The sequence below is a fragment of the Miscanthus floridulus genome, chromosome 9 (genome assembly GCF_019320115.1).
Source record: "Miscanthus floridulus cultivar M001 chromosome 9, ASM1932011v1, whole genome shotgun sequence".
NCBI classification, from domain to species: domain Eukaryota; kingdom Viridiplantae; phylum Streptophyta; class Magnoliopsida; order Poales; family Poaceae; genus Miscanthus; species Miscanthus floridulus.
The window spans coordinates 131764313-131783028 of NC_089588.1; the positions used below are offsets into that span (position 1 = coordinate 131764313).

At 45.6% G+C, this 18716-nt stretch overlaps 3 protein-coding genes across 3 annotated transcripts; 2 read left to right on the plus strand and 1 right to left on the minus strand.

Moving 5' to 3' along the window:
* Positions 1–462: 462 nt before the first annotated feature.
* On the plus strand, positions 463–789 carry LOC136480960 (classical arabinogalactan protein 9-like). Its single transcript, XM_066478373.1, has one exon. The coding sequence runs from the start codon at positions 463–465 to the stop codon at positions 787–789; it is 327 nt and encodes a 108-aa protein (XP_066334470.1).
* A 1208-nt stretch (positions 790–1997) lies between these two features.
* Positions 1998–2984, plus strand: LOC136480962 (uncharacterized). The gene has a single exon (XM_066478374.1). The coding sequence runs from the start codon at positions 1998–2000 to the stop codon at positions 2982–2984; it is 987 nt and encodes a 328-aa protein (XP_066334471.1).
* A 3008-nt stretch (positions 2985–5992) lies between these two features.
* Positions 5993–15689, minus strand: LOC136480963 (histone-lysine N-methyltransferase ATXR6-like). The gene is made up of 6 exons (XM_066478375.1): positions 15227–15689; positions 14967–15059; positions 6912–7132; positions 6729–6829; positions 6256–6468; positions 5993–6152 (listed from the first exon to the last, which is right to left on the minus strand). Exons 1-6 carry the CDS (start codon positions 15687–15689, stop codon positions 5993–5995), a joined length of 1251 nt encoding a protein of 416 aa, XP_066334472.1.
* Between the last annotated feature and the right edge of the window lie 3027 nt (positions 15690–18716).

The window sequence follows — 18716 nt, forward strand, 5'->3', positions numbered from 1 at the left end:
AGTAATTTGCACAAAAAGTACAACACAGAAGCTGAAGCTTTGAGGGCCTACTATAGTCATCCGGCCTACCTTGCAAACCATGGGCAACCGGCCTACTATGGTCCAATGAATGCAAACCATGACCATCCGCTAGCACTGGAGATTGAAGAGAAGCCACCCGCCAGAGATGTGAAGATTAGGAGAATTGCTCCTTGGTCTTGGAAATATGTCATTCTTTTATTTATGGCTATGGTCATTGCTTTTCTTATTTGGAAGTTGATGTAGGCTTAGTTATGTAGAATAGTAGGTGGACTTTGTTGTATGTGGTCAATCAAACAATGAATTTGTTCTAGATGAACATATGTTATTATTTGACTTTGTTGTATGTTGACTTTGCATTAAACATATAATATATATATATATAAGAACATATGCTATTAGTAGTTGTCTGCAACCAAAACTAACCACGATTGTGTCACAGCCATGACTTATCCCGCCCGCCTGCCCCAAATAACCCGCTCGCCCGCCGCCGCCACCCAGGCCGCCCCCGCCGTCGACGCCGTCGCCCGGCCGGCTGCCGGCGCATCCCCCCCCGCGCCCTCCCCCCTCCCCCGCGCCCCTCCCCTCCCTCTCTCCCGCGCCGGCGGATCCCCTCCTCCTCCTTCCCCGGCCGCGCACCCCCTCCCCAGCGGCCGCACGCGACCCTCCCCGGCGGCCGCGTGCCCCCTCCCAGGCGGCGCGGCGCTTCCCCCGCGCGGCGCGGCCCTCCCCGGCGGCGCCCCCCCCCCCCCCGCGCTGGTCCCTCCCTAGCGGCGCGGCCATCCCCGGCGGCGCCCCCCCTCCCCCCGCGCTCCCCCCCCGCGCTGGGCCACCCCGCGGCGCGTCCCCCCCCCCCGCGCTGCCCCCCCCCCCGCGCTGGGCCCCTCCTCGGCGCCGGCCGCCCCGCCCAGGCCCTCACCGGCGCTGCCCCGCCCCGATCCGGCCCCGGCCAGGCGCGTCGCCGCGTGCAGCTCCGGCGTCGGCCCCGCAGCGGCCGCAGCCTCGCCCCGACCCGCCTCGGCGCCGTCGCTGCCCCGCCCCGATCCGGCGTGCCCCGCTCCGTCTGCCGTCCACCGTCCGCGCGCCGTCCGCCGTCCGCGTGCCGTTCGCCGTCCGCTGGCCCTGCGTCGCCGTCCTCGCCTCGCCGTCCTCGCCTCGCCGCGCCATCCTCGCCTCGCCTTGCCGTCCTCGCGCGCGCCTCTGCTCCACGCGCCGGTGACGCCGTCCGTGACGACGAGGTAGTAGTACTACTAGTAGTAGTAGTTTACTTTGTTAATACCTGCTTATATTCTTCTGCATGGATTGGAAATACATTTGTGGTTGTCGGCCATCGTGCCTGACATGTATATGTGTTTGTCGGCCATCGTGCCGTCTTTTCTTGCAGGTTTGGTAACCTTCCCGTACAGGGGAGGTGCTGCCGAAATTTTTCGTTCTCACTAATTGTTTTTCTTTTTCAGGAGGGCTCCCATTGGAGGCTAGCCGGAGGAGCACGACTCGGCACTGCCCCGCTAGCCTTTCTTCACCGGCACCTGCGGTATGACCCCTCTTTCCGCCACATGTAGTCGTAGGTCGCGTTACCCAGTTAGGCGTCTCCCGTCCGAAACGGATACGGTTGGAAGTATGCGTTCTTCGCATATGTATAACCGTATCCGTTTCGGATTGTCCACGTTATTTGGACAGCCCGAGGATGCGCAGACGAGGTTAGCTCCCATGTTCCGCTCCCGTCTGAGTCGGAGTTTCGGCAGGACCTCCCCGTTGTTCTCTGGATACACACTCTCCCCGTCGGGACGTGTATCGGGAGAACAGCGGGGAGGTGCTGCCGAAATTCCGTCTCGGACGGGAGCGGAGCATGGAAGCTGACCTCGTCTGCGCATGCTCAGGTGGGATTAGGACCTATCCTTCACCTATTAGATGGTAGGAGCGCGTTGTAGATGCACTTGCTGGTTTTATCACATGTTAACATTGCCGCATGACAGAGCATGGGTGACCGTGAGTGGATGTACTCGGGCTTCGCAAGTAAGAGCCACGAATGGATCAGGGGGACGACTGAGTTCCTGGAGCATGCATTTGGCCCAGCTGCTAAAGGGTCGATTCGGATGCCGTGTCCCTGCAGCGAGTGCAGGAACAAGAAGAAGAAAGTAAAGGCTCAGGTGTTGAGAGATCTGTTCAAGCACGGGTTCGTTCCAAACTATACACGTTGGCGCCACCATGGTGAATACCATCCTATTAGGGACGAGGTGGTGCGACCCATCCTCGAGGAGTATGATGGCGATGCCGGGATGGCAGACATGATGGCAGACTTCCACAAAGCACGGTTTGGCAAAGGAATGGATGTGGAGGAAGATCCGGAGGAAACCGCGAAGGCCTTCTACGACATGATGGAGTCGGCACAGAAGCCCCTTCACGAGAAGACAAAGCTTACGCAACTGGATGCCGTCTCACGCCTGATAGGGTTGAAGTCGCAGCTGGGCATTAGTCGAGACGGCTTCGATCTCGTGTTGAGCATTGTTGGGGGACTGCTTCCGGCAGATCATGTCCTGCCGACGAACACCTATGCTACACAGAAGCTCCTTCGTGCACTTAAGATGTCGTATGAGGGGATCCATGCTTGTCCGAAGGGGTGCGTCCTGTTCAGGGGAGACCTCGAGGAAGCAAAAACCTGTCCGAAGTGCGATGCCTCTAGGTTCGTGTTGGTAGAAGGCTCTGATGGCAGCATGAAACAGTCTAAGGTCCCCGAGAAGGTCGTACGGCACCTTCCTTTCCTACCGAGGCTGCAACGGCTGTATATGACAGAGGAGTCCGCGAAACAGATGACGTGGCATAAGAATGGCAAAAGATACCATCCTGACAAGATGGTACACCCGGCGGACGGTGATGCATGGAAGCACTTCGATAACATGAATCCTGTCAAGCCGTACAGTCGGCGGGTTCGAACCCGTCTCCTGGAGGTCCCGGCCATCAGATGATGTCGTATCCACCACCTGCACCCTATCCACCGTATCCACCTCCGCGTGGCCCTCCTCCGACGTACTTGTGGCCGCCGGTACGCGGAGGGTGGCAGTACGCGCAGGCGTCTCAGTTTGGTCCAAGGGGGTTTCCGTGGGCAAACCCTGGGGGCTCTAGGGGCGGAGCGGACGACGAGACCGGGGACGGCGCGACGAGCTAGGTACTTGTCGATTCTGTTATCATGTATCCACCGTATCGTCGAAGTTGTTGTCATGTATTTCTTTTCTTCGTTATGGACCTAGACTTGTTATGTTGAACTTCGTGTGATGGACGTCGACTTGTGGTGTTCGACGTGTTGGACTTCATGTGATGGTTGTAATGCACTTGTGTGGTTGTTATTGTGACATATATGTGAGATATATGTGATGTTGTGCGTTATTGTGATATATGTGGTGATGTTGGCGACAAATGTGATGAAATTGTGATATAAATGGTGCTACCGGTGCTTCTGGTGAAATTGGATTATAATTTGTGATTTTGCAGGGTTTTGATGCGAGAAAACAGAAAACAAAAGCAAAAAAAAAATTCCAGCTCAAAGCTGGGCAAAAAAAACCCAGGACAGAGTCTTTGCCGACTGCAATGGGAGGCAGTCGGCAAAGAGGTCAAATCTTTGCCGACTGCAACTCCGAAAGCAGTCGGCAAAGAACATTTCAAAAAAAAAATATTTTCTTTCTTTGCCGACTGCCGAGCTGGCGGCCAGTCGGCAAACAATTTTTGAAAAAAAAATTCTTTGCCGACTGCCGAGGAACCAGCAGTCGGCAAAGCCTGCCGTCAGGGCTGACGGCGCCACGTGGCTATGCCGACTGCTGGCGTGGCAGTTGGCAAAGGATTTGCCGACTGTGTGCCACGTGGCAGTCGGCAAATCTGCCTTTGCCGACCCAGGCTTTGCCGACTGCTCTTTGCCGACTGCCACGTGGCTTTGCGGTCGGCAAAGCCTTTGTCGACTGGGTTTATGCCTTTGCCGACCGGGGCAAGCAGTCGGCAAAGAGGCGTTTTCCTGTAGTGAACCTTGTAAAATATTAGCTACCAATAGGCAATCCTGTGCATCAAATTTTGCATTTTACAATATTTTTGAGATATATGGCTCATACACTTAACATAAAAGCTATTACCCCAAGTGTTTATAAATGCTAACTATTCAAGTTGAACTGCACGTAAATAAAATAATAAGACAAGGGCCAAAGGCGGGAACTATATATGGTTAAATGAACATGACCAAGTTAATAAGAGGGTGCACACGAACCATATACCCATGACAGAAGCCAGTCAATCCATACAGCCTTTATGAACAAAGTGAGCTACATGATTTTTTCAACTCCAAATTGCCATTATTATACTACTGAAAAACATGAAGCATAATAGCATACTAACAAGAATTTCTGCATCAGACGTGTAATGATGATATCTTAACAAAGTAATTACAGTAAAAAGACTTAGCATGTGTCTAAGGTACAACCCCCACTCCCTCTCCCAAATTACAATCCAATTGAATAATAGCCTATCTGAGGTATTTTGCTATATTTGAGGGTTGAGTGATTGAACCACTCATAAATAAGAAACACACTGCTTGGAGGAGCCTATATTGACAAAACTGACTATCATCAATAGAACCAGCACAATGTAGATTTGATGCAGAAAAACCAAAGGCAAATTTATTTTTATGGCTAGCTGAATGAATGCACATAATTGTGGATATATAACTACAGCAGAAATCAGTCAAACTGTACAACAATAAATGATGTACAAAGAGAACAGCATGATTTATTTCAACAACACATTGCTTTTACTACTTTAAAAGCATGCACAACTGACATAGATTGAATATTTGTCTGGTAATGCTTTCCCACCTATTTTGAGTCATGATTTAAGTGAGTAACATAGATCCTCAACAGAAATATGTTAATTCACACAATCCATGAATGATCTACAAGTTGAAAGCATGATTTTTCTCAACAGCAGATTGCCACTACTTAAAAAGCATAATCAACCGCACTTTCCACTCAGGACGTGAGTCATCACATTTTAACATAACCATATTCTGTGTCAACTAGAATTTCCTATTCCTCAGTGATGCAGTGCTGCATTGATCAGCTAGTCATCTGGTCAATACAATTGCAAAAACAAACAAAACACCCATAAAGATGTGACTGACTAACAGGAATATATGCTACCACTAGATCTTAACATGTGTGGATTACATTTTAGACAAATAAGTTACAACAATAGAATCACTAATAAATAAATGAATGGAACACAGCTTACTGGAGCCAACATTAATACATCCAGCAATAAGCAACAAAACCAGCATGGATTTATAATAGAAAGGCCAAAGAAAAGAATCTTTAATCTTTAATTTTATAGCTAAACTAATGAAGCCAAGGTAATCAAGAGGGTACACATATACTGGCAACAGAAATAAGTCAACCCGTACGGCCATAAGTACAACCATAAAATGAGCTCTGGGCATGCAAGTTGCTAGGCAAAGTAATGACATTGCACCGGACCGGACAGAAGAGCCACAAGTGCACATCAACACACACATCCTACATGTGTGTGTAAGGAGCACAATCACAACAGTTGAAAAGTAGAAAGAACATTATAGATATGGCCAACTGCACATCCATCCATTTCTCAATACTCGAAATGTACCTTTAACCAGCAACAACACAATAGTTAACTCTACTACAACATTCTTCTTCATTTTCTAACATTCTAATAAATAGGAGACACATAGACAACTATTTACTCTCACAAAAGGGGTAGAAATCTCTAGAATAAAAAGAATAATAATGGGAAGATTCATCTTGAGTGCAGGGACAATGATGATTCCTCTTGGCTCCTATAACTGAATTAGGGTACTACTTCACAGGAACTTATCAATTTCTGTCATTATGATCTCTTCGGTGGCAAAGCTGTGTTTCACCAAGCCTCCTTTACTACTGGTCAGGTTAGAACTATTGGCATTATGTTAGAGGAAATGGTGTGTGGGATACGCATGCTCATACCCATTGTAATCGTAATATAGCTTATCACCACAAGCTATATCACGACAGGCCACCAACAAGACATGGCTCTCCCCATCGATGTTATACCGCACACACTTGACATTTTTCTTCTTCTTACCATCCCTGTAACAGTTTCGAAGTTAGAATACACACATCCTTTCTTTGAGGTGACAACACAGTACAACAGTTGCCAACTGAACTTATGGGTACAAAACAAACAACTTACGGTGTGTGGTTATTGATGCCACTGAAAAAGCGGGAAATGTCCCCCCGCTTGTCAGGGCAAATGACCAGATTTTGTGAAGGATTAGCTGATAGGAGGAGCGTCATAAGACAGTCGCAATCATCGTTTGCTCTGTTCTCTAGATAATCAACGTCCCCAGAATATTCAGCTAGGAAGGTCATATCCTTTATGTTGCCATCAGCCTGCACAGTGAAACTGGAAATATATATGCATGTCATTTCTGACTAAAAATGTAAAGGAAAAAGTGTGTGTGTATGCCATAGAGTCCACTGTTTTGCTCTCACAATTTGTGTGTATAGTGTGTGACACTGGAACGCTGCAAGCAGTGTTGCACACACAAGTTCCAGTGGCATGCACATGAATGGTAAAATTGGATAGCAACACCACAAACTATGAATTAAATAGACAAGTTTCCAATAAGTAATTAGCTGAGTGTAGTGAGTTCAAGATAGTACCCTTCCTGGGAATCATAGACCACGAGAAGTGGAGGAAATTTGCCTCTTTTTTGCATGGTTGTGCATAGCTCTAAACTTTCCTTATCCTCTTTGTGCAGAACCTTGAAAGTCGAGGAGAGCAAAATTAGAACAACAAAACACCAAATGGTTATTACAGAATTTCATGTTAAAAGATTTTCTAACCTGTATACCGCCTACCTCCAATCTTGCCAGATTGGAAGATCTAGGAGCCATATTAGGCATATAAGTCAGTTCATTACAAAACTCTGTTTTGGAAGTAGTCAAGGCAGAGGCCAGAGACGCTAGTTGTTTGAGTCTTCTAGCTCCATCTTCAGATGGAACAAATGGCAGTATTCTCCTCCTCTTCTTGTGCATCACAAGAGAACGCTTCCTTCGCCTTGCATCTAAGAAACATTAAGTAAATTACTTGATTTAGTACCATAACAAGCACATCCGTTTTTGTACTTAATCTATCTATATTTGTTCTCTATACCATTTCTGTACAACCATAAATGATCTAGAAAAGAAAACTGCATGATTTGTTTCAACCACAAGTTACCATTACTAATTAAAAGTCATGCAAAACTAACACACGCTGAATGTTAGATCCCCACCAATTTTTAGTCAAGATGTGAATCTAGATAAATTAACTAGCAGGGAAATGAGCCTGATCACCATCCCTATGAGGCTCTAATCATAACAACTCAATTCTTCCTTAATCCCCTAATTCCTAGATGACCTTTGGTTATATGGCCCAATGGCCATCACCCGGCAGAGGCGCAAACTCCGCAACTTCACTGACAAGATGCTAACAACAGAGACAGAGGACTTTGGTTTTGAGGTTATTATCCGTTCGCCATATGTTTTTAATTATCCTGAAGAAGAGAAATTCAATGTCGAGTGGGAGTGCTTGTTCCAGCTATACCAGAAACGCTCTCTCGATACACAAATGTTGACGTTGTGGACTATGTAAGTACCCTACACGCATGATATTACAATTAACTACTCTCTCGGGACACAAATTGTTAACTTTTGAGCACTTCATATGATTTTATGTTGGTGTATAGCAAAATTTTGCATTCTAAAAAGCAAATGGGATAACATAGGCTTCTTGGGCCCCTTGCGAGTCAATGAGAAGACATGTCTAGGCCTCCATGGATGTGACATGGAAGACCTAAAACAGAGATTGATTGTTGTTTTCGACGAATTTAAGGTGAAGAACAAAACCCACATACTTCTAGCCTACAACTGCGAGTATGTGTTCTCGGCTTTTAATTTTATGCTTCTTTTTTCATTAAGATTATTCGATAATTAGGATTTTGTGATTGCAGCCACCATTTCGTCTTCATTTGTGTTAATCTTGCCAAAAATCTGATCGAGGTGTGGGACTCAAACAAAAAACAATTTCATCATCTGGATGCACCGGTGGCAGTGCTGAATTAGTAAGTGATCCTAATAATATATTATTTTCTAATCACACATACGCTTTCTAACGTTTCTCCTTTTAATGTTGCTCATGTCCGAAGAAGGCATATCGGTGGGACGCAGGTCCCATTCAAGGTTGTCGAAATGGAGGGGAAGTACCTAAAACAGCCGGCGGGAAACAATGAATGCGGATTTTATGTAATGTGGGCAATGCTTCCCTACCTCGGCGGGAAATCGGAAGAAGCCGATAAGTTGGTGTGTATAATCCCCATTTCATTTATGTCTGTTAATCATTCAACAAAATGATTTACCGATTCCTCTTTGGATATCATCTTTTTTGAACGACAGCACAAGAAATATAACCACAAAAGGCTGTTAGACATGGAGATCGTCGCGCTGCGATCGGAGCGGCAAAATTCATCTTAGCTGAGGTATTGGAAAAAGATGGAGTATTTTCCATTGCACAATCCATGAAGTTCAAGGACCAGTATGGCCCAGAGCGGCTCGCCAGATTATTGTAAGAAGTCCGAGAAGCATTGCACAATCTGTGAAGTCCGAGAACATTTCTTTCTTATTTTGACGGATCGAGATCTTGATAAGAACATTTGAACTGTAACCGTAACATTTGTAATGTTTAATATTGATGGACCTGTCGTCTAAGTAGCGTATATAAAGAGAAATCCGATTCCACGAAAAAATATAAATTAAAATAAATTATAAAACAATAAAATACGAACGTGACATCACTGCTGATTAGCAACAAACTGGCAGTGATGGCACTGCCGGCTGGAGCCACAAATCGGCAACGTTGGCTTAGCCATCACTGCCGGTTCTTGTCACAAACCGGCAGTGATTCGTACGATAACACTACCGGTTCAAACACAAACCGACAGTGTTGGTGGAAATGAACTCTACCGGGTGGTCTTATGAATAGGCAGTGTTGGTGGAACTGAACTCTGCCGGTTGTGTAAAGAACCGGCAGTGAAGTTGAAGAACACTACCGGTTTGTAGGAACCGACAGTGATAGCTTACCCTCATCAGTGCCGGTATGGTTGTGCCGGTTCAAAATCCGGTAGTGATGGGGTATTTTGAACCGGCAGGGAAGTGTAGTTCTGACGTAGTGAATCATACTCTTTGCTGCCTATAATTTCCTAATCACAGGGGATATTGCAGGGTCAGGCTGCTTAGATCAGATGGCCATGCAGTCAATACAATTGCACAATCAAACATACAAGAGCCATAAAGATGTGACTGACATACTAAAAGGAATAACCACTACCACTAGCTGTGTATCACCGATCACATTTTAGACAAATAAATTAAAGTAACTGAACCACTCATAAACGAACAAATACATGACACAGATATGGATTTGTTACAGACAGGTCAAAGGCGGGAACTATTCTTTATGGCTAAATAAATGCTGACAAAATGATCAGGAGGGTACTCATATACCGCTAAAAGAAATAAGTAAATCCTTACAACCATAAATGATCTAGAAAATGAATCGCAAGTTGCCGTTGATACATAGAAAGCATGTATGACTAACATAGATTAAATTTTGGCCCCGTAATACTTTCCTGCCAATTTCCAGTCATGATGCAAGTGGGCACTTGACATTTTGATGTAATTGTATTCTTTGTTGCCTAGACTTTGCAATTCACATGGTATATTTCCACGCAATGATGCATCAGTCGACTACCCATGCAGTCAAACAATTGCACAATCAAACATACAAGACCTAAAAAGATGTGACTATGAGTGGCATGCTAACAAGGATATTCACTGCTGCTAGTAATTATCTATTGCATCAAACCTGTAAAAACTACTGTAATTGAGCCTCCCATAACTAAAAAAGAACACGACTCACTGTACCCTGTATTAATACAACAAATTCAAAGGCGGGGACTATTTTTATGTCTAAATGAATCCAGCCAAGATACACTAGGTCACAGATATACCAGAACTAGAAATAAGTATCCATACAGTCATAAATGACTTAGAAAGTGGAGCACATGATTTGTTTGGACTGCAACTTGCCATAACTACTTAAAAAGGCATGTCCAGTAATGCTATCTCGCCAATTTCTAGTTGTGATGTAAGAGAATACATCACATTTTAATATAAACCCCCTTTTTTGTTGCCTAAAATTTCCAATTCACATGGCATATTTGCAGGAAATGCTGCGAGGATTGGGCAAGCTATGCAGTCAATACAATTTCACAATCAAACATACAAGACCCAAAAAAAGTCACTGTCATACTAACATGAAAATCTGGTAGTGCTAGCCATAAAGAACAGTTGCCGCCTATGACCATAGAGATTACAGTATTATACTGCCAAATAAAAAACAAACAAATAGAACACAACTCACTGGAGCATTGTGTACTAATACAATACATCCAAAGGCGGAAACTATTGTTATTGAGGCTAAATGAATGCAGCCAAGAAAATCAAGAGGATACATATAATACAAGGAGCAGAGATAAGTCAATCCATAGAAACATAAATGATCATGAAAGTGAAACACAATATTTGTTTGAACTGCAAATTGTCGCTACTACTTAAAAAGCATGTGTAACTAACCCATATTAAATGTTTGTCCGGTAATGCTTTCCCACCTATTTCCACTCATGATGCAAGCAAATGTCACATTTTAACGTAAACTTGTATTCTTAGCTGCCAAGAGTTTCCAATTCACAGGGGCATATTTGCAGGCAATGCTGCAACGTTCAGCAAGCTATGCAGTCAACACAATTGTACAATCAAAACATAAAAGACCCAAAAAGAAGTGACTGGCATACTAACAGGAATATTCACTAATCGCAATTGCTAGCTGTTAGCAGGTGCATCGAACCTGTAGAGATTATTACAGTATACATATTACACTGCCGATAAAAAACGAACGCAACTCACTGGAGCGTTTTATTTGGGATCGGGAGCCAGCAGTAATGCCAGGCCATGCGTGTATATCCGCCCCAGGAACTAGGCTGACTGAAGGGATGGGCTCCTCAGGAGCTGGCGTGGACGCCACAGCCGCCACGGGCATTGGGGTTCTCCGAGGAATCAATGCTGGCACTAATATCCGATGTGTCATGCTGAAGGACAAGGGCTTGCTCCAATGACTTGTCCAAAGCTGCCTCCACGTGCCCACTGCGAACCACCGGTGGACCCAACCCAGCATGCACCAAGATACAAGGCACTCCATCGGCCACCGCTGCCCTCCTTGGCACCTCCTGCGCCAGCATGGTAGCTGGCCGAGAACGCCAGTGTCATTGCTATCTCAACCACCCATGATCATCATTGGTGGAGGAGATGGTGGCCTTCTGTGGTCAGCAGTTGATCGAAAGGAACCATGGCAATTTCAATGGGGTTAGTTAGTGTGCGCCTTTGCCTTTCGTTGCTAGCCACTAATGGCTCTCAATGATATCGAGATCCATCTCTGCTGGAATGTGTCCAGGGCAAGAACACTAGGCCGCAATTCGGAAAACATCCTGGTGGGTGGCATTGTCCGGATGGGAATCACTACCCCAGCAAAATTCATCCAAGAGCTGCTCCGCCATTGACACCTCCCAGGCGTGCGCTGGGATACCACAGGCTCAACCTCGACGGCGAATGGTAGAGTTGCCTCTGTTGAGTGTAGGAAGTGGGTCCAAAACATGACATGTAGGCGAAAGGACGAGGCGATGATTGGTCGGCCACCGTTCTAGATCCTCGCCGCTGCCTCCTCACTTGGCAGGGTTAGGAGGAAGCTCCACGGCCCGCAACGACGTAGGGTTAGTAGAGCCTCAATATCTCAAACCACCGAACGATAACCACCGAGCAATCGTAGCTGCAATGGGGCCTAGACAGATCTTCTTGCCGCTCGGTGACCACAGAAATGACAAAAGTGCAGCCGAGCTCCTCCTCCCTCCAGGCGATGCTCACAGACCAATCGATGACACGTCGTGGCTTCCGGGGTCGGCGGTCGTCAGTCACAGTGCGATCGTCATCACTTGGCGGAAGGGCCTCGCCAGATCCCTCCTCCCTGTCATCAGTGGGGCGAGAAGGGGAGGGAGGAGCCTGACCGGCACTGTTGTCTGCAAAACGGCATCGCGCACGTGATGCCGCCCCCCCCCCCCCCACCGCCTTGCTCCTCAGCTAGCTTGTCGGGGTAGGGAGCCATGGTCGCCAAAGGAGGTGCCGGAGGAGCGGTTAGGGCAGCCGAAGAGATCGGCGCAAGACCATTGTTGGCTTGGACATGGCCAGCACCATGACCCACCGGCGCGGACAAACATAAGATCAGTGTCCGGAGGCGTGGCAGACATAGCAACGCGGGCTCGAATGGCAGCCAGCAGACCTGTGCGATAGGGAAAAGCAGTTGAAGCACCTCCCAAGGAGTTCCGCAAGGACCGGCCGTTGTGGGGGCCACTGTGGACGCCGACGTTCCTTCTGCGTTCGCTGTCCTTCCACCTTCAGGAAGCCGTCAGCGTTAGGGCCACGCACCGGCAACAGACGGCTGCACGTCGCTGGGAACAGCACGATTCTGGGGCTCATGAGGTCACCTGGCGAGCAGCACTACCAGGCTCTGTCAAGATTGTGGCCGAGGTTCCACCTGTGAGATCCGCTCTTGTGTTTTATATCCTCTGTTAAACGTGCAAGTTATTGTCTATCATTTTTTTGTCACCAGCATTTTAAATTTCACATATAATGAAGTGAGATTTATTTCATTTTGCACTCACGAACCAACATGTGCTTGCTATTTTCTCACATCATCTTACAACTCTTTAGTATTTATTAACAATTAGTCTATGCTTTATATTCCTGCAACTACCCATTTTGCACCGCGTTTATGGATGTGTGTCCATGTTTTGGTTGGGTATGTGATGTGTGGTTTGCAGGCCAATCTTTGCCGTTGCTTGGCCCTATATGGTCTATATGGATGTTGCTGTTGTCTCACTAGCTAATTCATTGACCCTTTCCCCCTAGCTAGCATATGTGATAAATTGGATTTTATTGGCATCAACGACTATGGGCAGGTAACTTAAATACTAGCTGCTTAGATAAATGGTCTGAACATGTAAACTGTTGGAGTTGATTACTCCATTTTCATGCAGGAGGTGATATCAAGCCCTGGTCTAGAGGTTGTGGACTGATGAGTCCGTGAATCCAGTCGTGATGTTTATCCTGATTGGCTGTATCATATCCTGATTCAGTTTAATGAATGATACAAGAGCTTAAAGATACCTTTTTTGATTATTGAAAATAGAGTTCCTGATGAGACTGAACTAATTCTGAAACTATATATTATGGAGCACCTGTTAGCCATTTATGCTGCAATCATTAATTCATTATGGTCCGTTATTAAATTAATTTGGAATGAAACATTCCTTACTATATGATCATGTATATGTGTAGATTCCAGCACTTATAGGCATATTGTTTTGAAGGGTGCGTCCCTGCTTGGCTATCTATTTTTGACACGTCAGATAACTGGAAATAGGCAGGTGGCTATGGTCCCAAGTTTACTAACAACCTAGCATGGAAACCCAGGCCTTCATACTATTTATTCTGAAAGGAGATCTCTGATGTCAGAAAATTATACAGTACCATGTGTATCCATTGGCCACAAAGTATAAAACAAATTTATAATGTTTGTGCGGCTTATTTGATAGGTCTCTTGTTTGACATCAAATTGTCTAGACTTGTGATAACTTTTTTTTTCACTCCTTTTCTTTTACATATGGTATCTGTATAGTCTTAACAAAATGCACTTGAGCTGCAGGTTGTTACTGCTGAGAAAATTACTGTACAAGCTGGGTGCTTGGAGGGAGCTGCAAAACGTAGCATTTCAGAAGAAAAAGTATCAATTTTTCAGGGCAGTAGATAAACATGGTCAGATGTATGCAGGTATATGTGATTCTTTCCAAAACATTCCGAATTTCTGATATAGTATTAAATCGACATTATTCATGGGTGTCTTGTTTCACTTAAAACAACTTGATAAGTAGGATAAACAACAACTATTAACTGATTTTAAAATATGCCAATGCCTACTGCCTTCTCTTCAGGCTTCTTAGAGTCGAGGGTGATGCTCCATATTAGTTTTTGTTCACTTGGGTTACATAATCACCAAATGGTATAGAGAGAAAAAAACCATATAAAATAGAGATTTTAGTTGGTACAAACTGTGGTTGTTATCTCCACCTTAGCATCCTGAGGCTCTTGTTCTTTTGTGGTCTAGCTCGGCATATTCAGAGATCATTCATATTGTGGGATTGACAGTTTGGTCATTGTGAAATGGAAGGATTATACTTTGGATAATGAACTCACCAAGATAATCATTATAGGTGGAGAGCAAGTCACCAATATTTAAGCCTTGAGCTTGGAGACTATCTTGATGAGTTCATTATCCAAAGTATATAAACAGTTCTTGACATATGAATCAGTAGCGCCATATTTGAATGTAAAATGCATGTATTCTATGTATGTTGCCTAGAGTTTCCAATTCACGGGTATATTTATTTGCAGGCAATGCTGCAACGATCATCAAATCGTGCAGTCAATACAATTGCATAATCAAACATACAGCACTCAGAAAGGACATGAATGACGTAATAACAGGAACTTTTGCTAGCATGGCTCTTGGCACATCGAAGGTGTACAGATGACAATGTAGGAGCGAGGACATTTAGACAGAGTGAGAAAAATAATAATAGAATGCAAAATAACCAACAACAAGTAAAAAGTAATCTATGAGCAAAACGAATTCAACAATAGCGAAGCCGCTACCTGCTTCATGGATCATCCAGCGCAAGCAATGAGGGGAATTACCTTTGGAGGGCTTACATTCGGCGGCCTGGGCATCCTGTTCATCCTTCTGAATCCCGAAGAAATTGAAGATCTTCCTCTCGTTCACCGGGAAACCTAAAGATGCCCCAGAAAAAAAAGTAGGAAAAGCAGTGAGATACGATACGATAGCACAACGAGGCAGCAAGGAAGAAGATAAAGAAAAGATACGAGAGAGAGGGAGGGAAATGGCGAGATGGAGCCATGGAGGACGGCGAGGAGGGTGGGAAAGACCAAAGACGCACTCTTGGGGGCCTGGATGGGCGGAGCACAGATGGGGCAGAACCAGGGGCCGATGGGGACCTGGGAGACGATGGGGCGGAGGCAGAAGGTGTGGTGGCCGCGGTCGCAGCGGTGGCAGAGGATCAGGTCGTCCTCGCGGTCGGCGGAGCCGCAGGTCTCGCAGAGGAGCGTCTCGTAGTAGGTGTACACCCGCTCACGGGCGACGGGGGGAGGCGCGTCGACAGCGGGCGCGCGGCGCATGACGTCGTCTAGGGAGTTGTAGCGCTGCGGCGTCAGGGGCTCCTCTAGTGTAGACGCCGCGCGGGCGACGGTGGGCGGCGCGTCGACGGCGGGCGCCCGGCGCATGACGTCGTCCATGGAGCAGTGGCGCTTCGGCGTCAGGGGCTCCTCCAGTGTCGACGCCGTCGCGCGCTTAAGCCCTAGCTGCGGCGAGCTCGGGGATGACGACGGAGCGGCAGGGTCCATGGCGGCGGATAGGAGAGGAGCGCGCGGAGGTGCCGGGTGCGTGCGTCGCAGTTCGGTCTCTCCTCCTCTCGGTGGGCGAGATAGCCTGACGAGAGGGAGACGGAAAGACGACAGAGGAGAACGGGGGTCGTCGATGGTGTACTCGCTCGCTTTGGTAGCAGATGTGTAGCGGAAGGGAAGAAGGCTGCGGTCAGAGCCACCAGAGGCCTGCGCCGCATCGCGTGACGCGTGAGGCGCTGCGGGCTGCTACGGCCAGTCTGTCACTCTCGTCTCCAGTTGTGACGGCCGCCAGCGAGCGAGCGAGGTGACCGTTGCCCTTGCCGAACTCTCTCGTCGTTTCTCTCTGGCTCTCGCTCACCACACCACACCACACCACCGGCTTTCTTTTTCTCGCTTTCATTTCCTTTTTTTTTGTATGTCTCGTGCTTTTCTTTCTACAGTAATCCCTTTTTCATCTTTTATTTCAACAGTATCTTTTGTCGAGATATATATTAAATTTAAGAACAAAAAAGTTACCATTTTCTATGACATGGTTTACAAACTGGGTTATTTTTGGCTTATTACTTTCTAGGGTAGAGCAATGCATCATGGTTTTGATTGGAAATTGTATATTATATATGATGTGCAAAATTCTTTCAATTGATGTTTTAGAAAAAGAGTTGACATGAGTTAACAAAATCTTTCTGCCTTTACTTCATTCTAGATTCTAGAGAGAGAGCGAGTCTAGGATTTCCTAGTATTCACTGTGTAGATGGAAAAGAAAAAGAAGCATTTTAATTCATTCTAAAATATCGATCAAAATTGGCAGGCACTTATATTGTTGAAGAATTCTGAAATAAAAATTAATGTGCCAACTCGTCTACTTTTTCTGTTGCTAAACAAAACCGTGGATGACCAACCCCAACCCAACTTTTGCCACAAAATTAATGAGTAGCAACAAGTAATTGTTGTCACCAAAATCGAATGCCCACCGCTCCCATAGGAGCCCATGGTTTTTGAATTTTGAATCCAGTTAAGTTTCAATTGTCACTGATCAGTGGAGAGGTGCATCGTGTATACTATCTGTAAGGCCTTGTTTGATACCCATGTATTCACTACCGGAGACCGGCTCTTTGCCGAGTGCCAGGTGGTTTGCCGAGTGTTATTTTTCGGGCACTCGGCAAAGACGCCTTTGCCGAGTGTTTTTTTTAACACTCAGCAAAGAGTCACTTTGCCGAGTGTTTTTTTTTGACACTCGGCAAAGATCTTGTTTGCCGAGTGCTTTTTTTTTGACACTCGGCAAAGAGCTTCTTTGCCGAGTGTTATTTTTTTTTTGACACTCGGCAAAGAAAATTTCAAAGCACATTTTGAAGCAGTAAATTAATTCAAATGAAAAAGTTTTCAACTACAAAGTTGTATAACTCATCAAGATGTACAATGTTTGTTTTGGTCTTTTCTTCATACGACAAAGTGAAAATAAATTTATTCACAAATCTAACATATCTCTTGTAGTTTATGAAACTACAAGAGAGATATATAAGATTTGTGAACAATGTTAGAACGACCATGTCGGATGAACAGATGACCGAACAACCAAAATAAACTCTGTAGATCTCGAAAAGTTATGAAACTTTGTAATTGGCAACTTTTTGATTTGAAAACATCTTGTCATGCAAAACTGTGTTTGAATTTCAAAATTTTAAAATTCGAACTTTTCAAACGACCTCAGATGAAAAAACAACCAAAATAAACTCTGTAGATCTCGAAAAGTTATGAAACATTGTAGTTGACAACTTTTTGATTTGAAAACATCTTGTCATGCAAAACTGTGTTTGAATTTCAAAATTTTAAAATTCGAACTTTTCAAACGACCTCGGATGAAAAAATAACCAAAATAAACTCTGTAGATCTCGAAAAGTTATGAAACATTGTAGTTGACAACTTTTTGATTTGAAAACATCTTGTCATGCAAAACTGTGTTTGAATTTCAAAATTTTAAAATTCAAATTTTATAAAGGACCTCGGATGGAAAAACTTCCTAAACTAAAAGTGTAGATCTCGAAAAGTTATGAAACTTTGTAGTTTATAACTTTTTTATTTGAATTCGTTTAGGGCCTCAAACATGCAATTTACACTCGGTTTAGTATAATATATTGGGAACTAAAACGGAATCCAGACACAAGTGAGAGTGTGGTGTAGTGGTGGAGGAGGTACGTGCATAGCGGGAGGTCTCGGGTTCGAATCGTGTCGGCCGCGTAGCCATGAAATTCACGCGAAAAATGTCGGAGATGGGTGGGCGATGGCCGGTGGGGGCCTCCATCGATAAAAAAAAATTCTATTTTTTTTGGGTAAAAATTCCCATTTTTTCGGGTTTTTTTCGGTTTCAACTTTGCCGAGTGTCGGGCACTCGGCAAAGGCTTTACTGAGTGCCCGATAAAAAACACTCGGCAAAGTTGGCTTTGCCGTCACTGTTTTTGGCGAGTGCTGTTCGCCGAGTGTTACACTCGGCGAACCATTTGCCGAGTGTTTTATGTCTTTTGCCGAGTGTTTCGGGCACTCGGCAAACTCAAGGAGTCCGGTAGTGATTCACCGCAATCCATGTGTGTCGGGGTGGGTTGGTGTGGAATTTAACTCAAATTCTACACAAACACAACTCAATTCACATGGGTTGACACTACTGGATTCAGGTGCTTTGCCGAGTGCCTGCAGCACTCGGCAAAGCCCCAAATACACTCGGCAAAGGCTTTGCCGAGTGCCGCACTCGGCAATGGCCACTCGGGAAAAAATGGCTGGCAAAGCAGCCGTTGCCGAGAGCCATTTGTCGGGGACTCGGCAAAGCTTTTGCCGAGTGCCTAGCCAGCCCTCGGCAGATAAAACGGCCCAGGAAACGGTGACGGCGGCTTTGCCGAGTGCCAACCCGGACGGCACTCGGCAAACTTTTGTTTTTAATTTTTTTAAATTCTTTCTTTGCCGAGCGCCGCCCGGGACGGCACTCGGCAAAGTTTTTATTTTATTTTTAAATTTCTTTGCCGAGCGCCGCCAGGGATG